This window comes from Hyperolius riggenbachi, chromosome 2 (assembly GCF_040937935.1).
Source record: "Hyperolius riggenbachi isolate aHypRig1 chromosome 2, aHypRig1.pri, whole genome shotgun sequence".
In the NCBI taxonomy this organism is placed as follows: Eukaryota; Metazoa; Chordata; class Amphibia; order Anura; family Hyperoliidae; genus Hyperolius; species Hyperolius riggenbachi.
In genome coordinates, this window is record NC_090647.1 from 121,591,640 (window position 1) to 121,604,126 (window position 12,487).

The window sequence follows — 12,487 nt, forward strand, 5'->3', positions numbered from 1 at the left end:
GGTATATTGAATTTCAACCGGTCAGCATGGGAAACAATAATGTCATATTTCTGTGTGCTAATTTCAAATGAAATATCCAAACACAGGAAGTAAAGTTTTCCTACTTTTTATTATTCATACAGTTATCATATTTACTTTTGTGCACACGTAATATTGTCTGTTTACAAATTACAAGTTTTCAAGTGTAGTTTTTCTTGCCCTGAACTACTACATTGCATTTTATTCCAACTGCTTTTTATTATATATTAAAATCTTCTAATGAGTTGTTCCTGAGCAGTGTGTGTGCCTGGAGCAAAGACAGCTTCTCAGAAAGTGTTTTTTACTTACTACACACAATGGGCTTGATTCACTAAAGCGTGATAACCCTTATCACGCTTGTGATAACTGCTGCACACTATTTTCCGTACGCAAAGGTTTACGCGCCTAATGACAAAGGTTATCGTGTGTGAACGTTCGCACTTTTTGTCATTGCGCGCATAAACCTTTGCGTGCAGAAAATCCTGTGCATTGGTTATCACAAGCATGATAAGGGTTATCACGCTTTAGTGAATCAAGCCCGATGTATTTACATTGGAATGTAATCAAAGATACTGTTATCTCCAGTTTGGATGCAGATTTGAAGCTAAATAGCAGGACAAAGTGCTTTATTTAAGCATTTCAGTGATGTTCTGCTAAAAAAAATAATTCTGGGATAGTAGGTAAAGCTTTGAGGAATTTTTTAGACCAAAGTAGAAATGCTGGCTTTCAGACTACTTTAAGAGGCAAATTAAAGGGCTTTCTATGAATCTCCTAAAGGGCCCATACACTGGTTGATTTCAGCCATCGATCGATAGATTCTATAGAATCGATCAGAAATCAATTCTATCAATCGATCGGGTTGTGGATGATTTTGATCAATTTGATCTATCTGACGGGATTAAAATTTTAGGTTGATCTGCTGCTGTTAGCAGATCCATGGCCCATAGAGTTGCATTGGATCTAATGGTCCAATAATGCATTTAGATAGATTCCCAATAGATTTCATTCTGAAATCTATTGGAAATCTGTTCCTAGTGTGTGACACACATCAGATAGATTCCTGTCAGATTCGTCTTGACAGGCATCTGACAGAAATCTATCTGATGGTCGAATCTGCTGAAAATCTATAAGGCCCGGTTCACACTTGCGGTTGTTTGCCAAACGGACCGGATGACCTGACCGGATCCGGACCGGATCCGGATCGGAACCGTACGGTTCTGATCCGGATCCGATCCGGATCCGGTCAGGTTGCATCAGGTGTCCATCAGGATGCGATCCGGATCCGTTTGGCAAAAAAACGTTAAAAACAAAAAAAAAGTTGGGGGTCTGGGAGGTCAGCAGAAGGGGGACCTGTGGAATCAGGCCCTCTGCTGTTTAGCACTCACCTCCACCTGCGACATGCTGCCAACATCTCCGGATCCGGATCCAGCTGTGCTGCTCCACTCCAAAATGCTTGCCCATGTGTCCCCATCCAATATCGCCGCAACAATCCCCATAGGAAGTGGGGTAGAACATCCGGATTTCTCAGCCAGTGTGTTGTGCGCTCTCCGGTTCCCATTGGTTTGTATTGGCCGGATGGTGCAGTCCGGCTCCGCCCCGGATACGGCTGCCGGAGGAGCCGGATGAAAAAATAGCGCATGTTGGAACGGAGGCCGGAGTCCGGATCCGGCCCGGATCCGGTCCGGCTCCGGTTCGGCAGAACGGACGCATGTGAACGGACGCATAGGCTTTCATTGCTATGCCGTGCGTCCGTTCCGTCCGGCACGGCGATTCCGGAGGGCCACCGCAAGTGTGAACCGGGCCTTAGTGTAGATTTCTGTCAGATGCCTGTCAAGTCGAATCTGACAGGAATCTATCTGACGTGTGCCACACACTAGGAACAGATTTCCAATAGATTTCAGAATGAAATCTATTGGAAATCTATCTAAATGCATTATTGGACCATTAGATCCAATGCAACTCTATGGGCCATAGATCTGCTAACAGCAGCAGATCAACCTAGATCTGCCTAGATCTGCCATCCTGTCATATAGATCAAATCCATAGAAATCGATCAATTGATTTGAAAATCGATTTCTGATTGATTGATGGCTGAAATCGACCAGTGTATGGGCCCCTTAAGACCACACTCTCTCTCATACACACATATGTAAAAGTCATACACCAAAGTTCAAGAAAACAAAATACATTTTATTACTCAAATTTCATTTTTTGCAAAAAAATATATAAAGATATACATATATATTTATAATTTTCTTCTAGACAAAACAGGAGGTCTGAATCCCAAACTGTAATGACAGCATCAAAGAGTGGTAAAAACGTGCCTTTGTGAAAAGTTTTTACAGCACGAAAGTGAGCCTCCTTTTTTTGGGAAACATTTTCATTGTACACGACTGGCATTGTACACAAGTGTCAGCCCTTTACACAATGAATGCAGAGCATGCACAGGAGAAATATACACAATGACATATGCCCTTTTTCAGTTACAGTCTTTGGCATACAGCTCATGGTCGTCTTTCCCTAAGGTTTTCCCTTATTTTAAATCTGCTGATGAATGAATTTCATTGCAAAGACACGCAGGTCTGAAACATCGCAAAAAGCACACGGTTTTAAAAAGGCAAATTTTTTGGTAGTCACCTAACACCTGGAGTGAATACGGGAACATTAAGTTTTACCTCAACTTCTAAATAAACATTATTGCTGACATTCTGCGAGGTGCCGTTCAGCTTCTCTGCTTTGAAAACGGTGACCTCAAGTGGTCTGCAGTAGAATAGCAATTATATTTTTCACATTGAACAGGTTAGATTTGGGGGAACGATCTAACTTTACATGGAGCTTAAACCAAGGCATCTGACTAGACAAAAAGAAAATTAGTACACATTTTAATTATCTTTACGCTTAAATGGTAAAAATTAGCCCATAGATATTTTTTGCATTTTAAACACGTTAAAAAAGTACAAAGGTCTGTTTTGCTGGGAAAAAAAAACTGATTGTATCCATAGAAATATCTTCTTCTACATATAACTATAATTATCAACTATCTACAATCACTTGGATCAAATGATCCAGCATGGTTTTAAATGTCCAGCTTGCTGTTCAGGCAATTTTTTAATTTTTTTTATTATTATTTTACAGACTGGGTAGAGTACTGGAAAGTACTTCATTTTAAAAGATTTGACCTTAATGGTTATCAACCAAGTTAGTACATTCACTATTAAATTTCATTTTCTTTGGTGGCATCTGTTATCTTTGAATAGTCAGCCATGTTTTCCTAGGAGTACAGATTAAGACATTAGAATATACAATAAATTAATGTACTTTTTTGCTTTTAAAGCACAGAGGATCACAGATGACCATAGTATTGCATACATTTTTGGGGACGTATTGAGCTACTTAAGATCTTTTTTTTTTCTTTATGGCATATTACTCCACCCAGTACAAAATGAATAGTTTAAAACAATGATTTGTGTATTGTCATTAAAATATATATAAAAAAGTTCTAAACAAAGTTGACAGTCTGAAACTTTTTCTAGTATATTGATTATTATGTTTAACTAATAATGGTTCCTAACAAAAATGAACATTTTAATGTTATACTGTATTTGAATCTTGAACATGTACTCAATCTAACCACCAGGTGGCATGACCCTTCCCTGTTCAGAACAACATATATGCTCATTGGGTGGCAGCATTAAAAAACAGGTAATTTGGGTGCCTGTGGCACTCCAGTAAAAAATCGGTGCCGTATAGGCCGCAATGTTAATTGCAGCTACCGTAGTGCACAGGGGGTAAATTGCTAAATAATTATCAGTTTTACATGGTGTGAATATCTGCAGAGGAGGTTTTTGAAGGCGTATTTAAAGCTGAAGATGACACAAATATTAGCGGATATTGCAATGGGTGTGTGTGTCAGTTAGGGTTAGGCATTGATAGAGGGATGGTTCAAGTAAGAATAGGGTTCGGTTTAGCGATAGTAGAATATTGGTCATTTTTAACAATCTTTTACTATCATATTACCCTATTACCCATTGCTCAATAGTGGAATATATTGGTAATTTTCACGGATTTTCTACTAGCGGCTATCCCCGGCACCCAAATTACCGTGCAGCCCTTTAGACATATATGCTTTAAATAGGTTAAGTTACTCAGCATTTCACAGTGATGTGGTGCCGTACTAGACACCAACTGAGATAACAGCTTTTAGTCAAAATACAATCTCGAGTACTACTTGTTGGCAAGCATGTGTAATAGTCATGGGTAATATGCATAGCTACCCAATTTATAAAAATCACGATATAATAAAAACCTCATACTTTACCTTTAAAAACAACTGGTGTGTTGTAGTTCATAATGTCAGACAACACTCACCATTACACTAATGGCTTAAAATAAACAGGCTTGTTCACTGGCAGAGTGCTAAGTACTGAAATGAATAATAACTAATTAAATTAGCATTCAATGACCTGCTTACACAGAAAAAAAAAAAAAGAAAAAAAAAGAAGATTGTCATTAAAGTACTTGGTTTTTATAATGCATCCCTAGATAGACCATGGGCCAGATTTGAAGGTGTTTTCTGAGATCTACAAGCATCTGTAGGGTCCCAAAATGGATCTTACAGATCAAGACTGGATTAATAAAACAGTCTGCTATTAAATGGTTGGGATTTGCCACCTTCAGCTGGATCATATCAAATACTAGATAGTAAATTGGAAATTGTGGAACTACCGTTGTATGGAGCATCCAAAGTTCTCTTTGGGGACATCTGCATGAGACTGCAATCACACGACTGAGCATTGACTAACCTTGCAGCTCAGCATCTCCCTTTAGGTCCTAATGTGACCTAGATGAAAAACAGACATTTGCCTTCTTAAAACAGAAGGTATTTACGATAATTCAGATTGGAGTGACCATGTGATGTCTCCCATAATGCATCACTGTTGAATATGCAAATCGCCCTTTGTTGTACTAGTAACAAGCTGACGCATCATTGCATTCCAGTGGTTCTGGAGGCATTTAGCTTACAGGGACAACCAAGGATGATTTGCATATTCAGCAGTGATGCATCGTGGGAGACATCATATGCTCACTCCAATCTGAATTATCGCAAATACTTTCTGTTTGAAGAAGGCAAATATTTGTTTTGCATAGCCTTTTAGTAAGAGGGCTTTTTGGATCATTGTAGCCCCTTACACACTCCAATGAGTTCTGGTTCACCATGAGCTTGCTAGGTAGTCTGGGAACTAGATGAGGTGAAACAGACCATGTTTAATTAATTCAGTATTGCTAGCTCAATGATTTCTTCATTGAGGATACTGGGAGGCCACTGCAGATATCTTAGTAAAATGGAACTCAAGTGTCACACAGGTGCAACTGGCAACAGTGACCTACCCCACTCAGGGACGGATCTAGACCAAGTTGCACCTGGGGCAAGGTCAGGTTTTGGCGCCTAAAGGTCAGGTTTTGGCACCTAAAGGCCAGGTTTTGGCGCCTAAACTGCCATTCCCCATCCAAATTTTGCCGCCTTTTTAAGAATTCAACAAACTGCGCCTGGGGCAAGAGACCCGTCTGCCCCCCCCCCTCCCCTAGATCCGTCCCTGACCCCACTAGATGCAGATTATCCTGTAAATTACATAAACATTTCTGAAATGCGAGTCCAAGATCCTGTAAAAACAACAAAGAGCCAATAAAGTATTCAACTGAGGTTACTTTTGATTGGCTGACCAGAATTGAGTGCATGGCTAAAACACAGCAGTACAATGTTTTTTTTTCGATTATTGTGGGGTTTAATCCCTGCTGATGTTGATTCATTTTTTTTTTCAGTATCAGAATCACCTTTACTCGCCAAGTACACCAATTGTCGTACCCGGAATTATTTGTGGTTTACAGTCTTGCCTCAATCCATGTTATTTTCATCATATTCTTATTTTACAATATCTGTCCTAATTTCTATAGACAGTGATGGAAGTCTAGAAATGTCCTGTCACTTTTACACTCTACTGCTATTTACAGAGAGGTGGTCCTGAAGCTGCTGTGATTCCTACCAGGTCAGTGTGACTTACAAAGATAGCTCTACATTGAGGGGGTGAAATGTTTTTGTATGGTGAAACTTTTCAAGAGTCCCACAGTGAACGCAATGCTTTATCTAGACCAGATGTTGGTCAGTATGAAAGATAAAATGCCTATCTCCCAGTTTTTATCATGTCTGAGTTAAATGCAACTCGGTCCCTTTTTTGACATAGTAATGACTTATAAAGCCGATACCATTTGTGGTGGAGAGGGCAGAAAGCAGTTGTCCAGAGTGGACCTGGATCCTGGGGAAACATACAAAGCTTGTGTTTGATCTGGAGGGCCCAGCAAGAAGAGGATTAAGTTAACGGTTTGATTTACAACTGTGCTTCACAGTCATCACACCTGACAGGGGCATGAAGTGCGGCAATGGAAAGGTGCACATTATTAGTTTTTGTTTCCACTAAAAATCACTTCAAAGATCTTTAGAACTACGAGACTGACAAGAATCGTGAATGTAGCAAGCAAAAAAAGCCTGGCGGAGGATAAAAGGAAAGCTATCACAAGCGCAGTACCAGTGTAAATCCCCCCCGCTTACCCCCTAAGCCACATGATTCTCAGCAGGACTTGTGTATTAGCTGAATCTATATGATCATATTTTTCTGTGCAGATGGTGCAAAACCGCTATACAGTCAGTCAGTCAATAAGGAACTGAGGAGCCATTTAACCTAATGGCATTCTTCTGTAGTGGTTAAGCAAGAATAGACAGACCGCTCATCAGAATTCAGGAAGACAATGGTGAATGCCTTGAAAATGAAATATACAGCGCATGAAAGGTTTATTTTCATTAACAAGGAATAAACTTGTCTGGGATGTTTATTCAAAGCTTAATCCATCTAGTGCATTCCATCGACTCCATAAGGTCTCATGAAGAACTCCACTGGGACAGTATCTTTGTGAACTTTCTTTCTCCATTTGGCTTAACCAGTTTATTTTAAGTAAGGACTCTGCATTTTCCACTAAGGCTCACCTCAAATTGGACTTTTCTAGTATATCAGTAACCACACCTCACTTTATTAAAATGTGGGTGTTTCGGTCTGATTCATCTGAAAACATATCACCAGTGCACTACAGTGAGCTGAAATCCCCCCTTGAGGTCCCAGCTCCTCTCACCAAGACCATTACTGCCTTTTGTCTATAGGCCTGGTGAAGACGTCACTGGTGTATTTCCTCATTTGTTTATAGGCCTGATGAGGAAGTCACTAATGTATTTCCTCATTTCTCTATAGGCCTGGTGAGGTCTGAGGAAGTCACTAATGTATTTCCTCATTTGTCTATAGGCCTGGTCAGGAAGTCAGTGGTGTATTTCCTCATTTGTCTATAGGCCTGGTGAGGAAATCACTGGTGTATTTCCTCATTTGTCTATAGGCCTGGTCAGGAAGTCACTGGTGTATTTCCTCATTTGTCTATAGGCCTGGTGAGGAAGTCACTGGTGTATTTCCTCATTTGTCTATAGGCCTGGTGAGGAAGTCAGTGGTGTATTTCCTCATTTGTCTATAGGCCTGGTCAGGAAGTCAGTGGTGTATTTCCTCATTTGTCTATAGGCCTGGTGATGAAGTCACTGGTGTATTTCCTCATTTGTCTATAGGCCTGGTGAGGAAGTCAGTGGCGTATTTCTAATCTATAAGCCTGGTAAGGATGTCACTGATATTTCCTCATTTGTCTATAAGCCTGGTAAGGATGTCACTGGTATTTCCTCATTTGTCTATAGGCCTGGTGAGGATGTCACTGGTGTATTTCCTCATTTGTCTATAGGCCTGGCGAGGAAGTCGCTGGTGTATTTCCTCATTTGTCTATAGGCCTGGTGAGGAAGTCACTAGTTTATTTCCTCATTTGTCTATTTGATTCTTGAGGAAGTCACTGATGTATTTCCTCATTTGTCTATCGGCTTGGTAAGGAGGTCTCTGGTGTATTTCATCATTTCCAACCTATGAATATTGCATGGATAAACATGGCAGTCTTATTTGTCTTACACTGGATAACCCACAAATGGGGTGAAGCCAATATTTTAGGGACACAGCCAACACAAGCTTGGCTAGTTAGGCAAGCCTTTAATTCTTAGCAGCAGACTTTTCTACAACATAACTTTATAAATGAATCTTGCTATTCCTTATACACTTCATGTATTCCTTATACACTTCAGCTATCATGGTTTCTGGTCACTTTTTTTCACCAGTTTTTTTTATTACAAAACAGAGTTTGACCCGTGCCCCACAGACCTGACACTTTGAATTGAGGGTTTGTTTTAGTGGATGAAATAATTAGTCATCAGCAGCTAGAGCTAAATGTAGAGGTCCAAAAAGTGCATCTATCTGTGAAAACGAATGTTTAAACAATTGGACTATAATCAGAAGACTTTGCCATACGAGCACATAAAAAAATGACCAACACACAGTACTAGTTACAACTTATTGTAATATCTGCATTACATAACTCTTAAAAAAAACAAAAACTCTCCTTTATCCTCCATCCCCAAATGGTGCATGATTCTTATATTGCAGCGTTTGTTCAAAAGGTCTCATCAAGCAAATATTTTACAGCGAAAGGATTCATTGCAGTTTTCTTTCTTTTTTACACAGTCTGTTAGAATATATTGTTCTTATCCTGTCTGTGGTGTGTGAGGGTTGACTTCCCCCATAGTGCAAATGAACATAAAAGCCATTCGTCCAAGAAGAGTTTAGTGGTCATGGGGAGCATTTAGATAACGAAAAGGCATATTGAACCTTCCAGGTGTGCCAGGCACTTAATCGTCCCGTTTCATTAGCAAGGTGTGGATCTCCAGTGAGTGGTCTACATGAAGTGTCTCCTGTTGAGGAAAGTCCACTTTGGTGAAGCTGCAGCCAGGATCTCCCTGAATTGCTCCATTTAGTTTTACAAAAGTCAAGAGATTTGATGAGGTGTCTTCACAAAAGCACAGTTTGGCATTGGGCACGGTTATCACATTTCCAGAAAAACTAAAAAAAAAAAATCATGAAAAAGTTCTACCAATCCTGGCTTTGGTAACTCCGTTTATTGGATGCAATCTGAAGTATCTTATGTGTAACTGCCTTTAAATGAAGACAGTAAATTACAGAAATATAAGGTTAATTTTTCCACAGGTATGTACACTTATTATATAGAACTTGGTAATATGGACAGGGTCATTTTTTGACATCTTATGTGAGAAGCACCTCATGGTGAGTGAAATCTTTGGTCAAGTTCAGCAATGTTCTCCCGGTGCATAACCACAGTAATATGACAATAGAGCCTATATTTACAGATATATGTGCTCAGGAAACAAATAAGAATTTGTTATTCAGACGAGATCCCATGATAAACTCGTGTAAGACGTGATGTGACTTCAAGGATGGTGAGTTCATGGATCTGAAGATAGGTCATCTTGAGATAAGACAAATAGTGCAAACTGCACCACCATGTGAAGGACGAGCAGCAGATCAAGCTGATCCATTAGGAGGCTTGTCAACTTCATCAGGTCATAGACTCATTGGGGCATCTTCCTCCATCGGTTCTTCCTGATGTTCATTGCTGAAGAGGTAAATATACATGATTATCCAAGTGTTTACAGTTCGGCCAGCAGCATTCCTAATGTCATGTTTTAAAGTGAACCCAAGGTAAAAAATAAACTGAAAAGATAAACAATTATATCCACCTACTACTAAAAAGGATTTTTTTTTATTATCCCAGGGGTTTTCTTTTATATTTAACCATTTACAAAGTAGGTTGAATGTTTTACTGTCTCTAATCAGTGGCAGCCTATTAAAGGGGAACTGAAGAGAGAGGTATATGGAGGCTGCCATGTTTATTTCCTTTTAGCAATACCAGTTGCCTGGCAGCCCTGCTGATCCTCTGCCTCTAATACTATTAGCCATAGCCCCTGAACAAGCATGCAGCAGATCAGGTGTTGCAGACTTTAAAGTCAGATCTGACAAGACTAGCTGCATGCTTGTTTCTGGTGTTATTCAGATACTACTGCAGAGAAATAGACCATCAGGGCTGCCAGGCAACTGGTATTGATTCTGCAGGAAAACTTTTATGGCTGTAATTTGCTTATCAGTGAGAGTTACTATATTCCCGACAAAGGTACCGACAAGACAGAAGCTGTCACTTCCATGGCTAGAAATTAACTCTTTTCGCCTCGGGGACACCTTAAAGAAAACCTGAACTGATAATTAAAAGTCAAAATAAGCATACACAAGTCATACTTACCTTCCATGTAGTCTACTCCTCAGTGTCTTTCTCCTGTCCCGCGTCCTATTTGCACACTGTGATCAAGGGAATTTTCCGTCCTCCATTTTGAAAATAGCCATTACCCATAACCGCTTTCTGGTCAGCACACAGTTAAACTGTAACATCGCCCACTTCAGCCATAGGGAAACATGGACATTACCTGGTACATCAGTTTTCCTCTCAGCTATAACTGACAGCAACTGATATTTTACTGACAGCAACTGATATATTTCAGATCTGACAAAATGTTGTCAGAATTGGAAGGGATCATTGTCAGAAGAAAATGGTGAGCTTCTGAGAGGAACTGATGGCAAGGTAACTATGCAATGTTCATTTGAAGTTACCTCATGTGTTTATTTTAAATATTTTTACTCAGTACAGGTTCTCTTTAAGTTAAACGTGGGGTCCAAATTCTAAAAACGCAGTCTGGAACTGGTCCAGTCCAAAGTTGCAGGAAGTGCATTTGACTGGCCCAAATCCAAGCTGCATACAATTTGCATTACATATGTATGGAAGATAAAAAATAGGGATTGAGAGATTTGCAAAGAACTAATTTAACTCCCAGGTTAAAGTGGTATGAAACTCAAATTTCATCTAGCTCATTAAACACAGTATAAAACTAATAGGAAAATAAAGTGATTTCCAAGTTACTGGAAGGGTTAAAGCGGATCCGCGATGACAAACTAACTATAAAAACGAACTTGTCTATATAGCTTATCTAAAGTTTAGATGGTTTACACAGCAAATCTAGCTGCAAACAGCTTTAATAGAATATGATTATTTATTCCTGTGATACAATGACACCAACCATGTTTGTAAACATTACACAGAGGCAGGCTTATCTGTATCTTGAGCCATCAGCCTAATCCTCTCTCCTCCTCCCTCCTCCCCTCTGCCTCTGAAATCAATGGCTAGTAACATCTCCCCCTCCTCCTGCCCAGACTGAGCTCCCATGAGCCCTTGCTACTGCCAAGGCTCTCTGAAAACTTGTGGACATGGATTTTTTAGTTTATAGGGAATTAGAGCATTAAAACAAAAAAGTATTTGGCTTGAGGAATGCCCTATAAACAACAGGAAAGGAACACAATTATGCAATGTGTAAAAGTTCACCTCTGATCCACTTTAATAACTCCAACTTCCAATTCGCTAAGAAGCTAGTTGATAAGCTGGCTGTTGCCCTCTGAAATTATCAGATTGTGTTGAGGTGTACTAAGTAAACAATGCAAAAAAGTGTGTGCTGTATCCAGGGGGAAGCAGAGACCGTTCTAGTCTTTGAGTGCACTTTAATTACAAGACAATCTGATAATTTATCCAGCAACAGGCATGTTATCAGTTAGCTGCAGTGAAGTGTAAATAAGCCTACAAGTGACATTAGACTAGTCTTTTTATATTAGGACTTTTTTTTTGCCATGTTTAATGCTTTAGAGTTAAAATTTAATTTTGAGTTTCATATTACTTTAAGAAACCCTACAAAATTGTAGGAGTAGCTTAAGTGGGAAGATCGTGGTACTCACAACACAAAAGCAGGAGGGATCACACAAAAAAACAACAACAAAAAAACAAAAAAACATGTTTCGGTGCACATTTCCCATTACATACAATTTGTATCAGTTCGCAAAAAACAGTGCCTGCCCTGTGGCTGATAAATTATATTTTGCAATACAAAAATGTGTAACGATCGGTCGAAAAAAGCATGTTTTTTTCTCTTTCCTGCAAACAGAAAATCGCATTAGCTATGAGCAGGCCTATTGATTTACACTTGCTGTCAGTTCTAATGAGGTTTCCAATTGCAGAAAAACACACGAGAATAGGGCAAGTGTGATCCCTGCCTCAAATGTAGAGTGAGATCTTAATGCCTGGTACATACCATGGAATTTCCCATTAGATAGACGGGTCGAATCTATTATTTCCGACAGCTCCGATCGGATTTCCGATCACTTCAATACAAAATCGATCGGAAATCAGATTGGAACTGTCTGAAATAATCGATTTGAGGCATCCATCTGACAGGAAATTGCTTGGTGTGTACCAGGCATAAAGCTGTGCCTTCCGTCCCTTATCTTTCCTTCACATTGTTGCAATGTACACATTCTGAAGATCAGGATATAAGCTGAATACACATCATGGACAGGTCATAAGTGTAAACATAAGATGCTTTGGCATCTGTGCAATGACG

General features: G+C 39.6%; 1 protein-coding gene across 6 annotated transcripts in view; it reads right to left on the minus strand.

Moving 5' to 3' along the window:
- Positions 1 to 2,187: 2,187 nt before the first annotated feature.
- HDAC7 (histone deacetylase 7) overlaps positions 2,188 to 12,487 on the minus strand; it is a 462,051-nt gene continuing 451,751 nt past the window's right edge. For all 6 annotated transcript variants that reach the window (XM_068267312.1, XM_068267314.1, XM_068267311.1 and 3 more), the window contains one exon: positions 2,188 to 9,609. In XM_068267312.1, the coding sequence (XP_068123413.1) occupies positions 9,558 to 9,609 (52 nt within the window). In that variant the 3' untranslated portion in view covers positions 2,188 to 9,557. The remainder of the gene's footprint in view (positions 9,610 to 12,487) is intronic.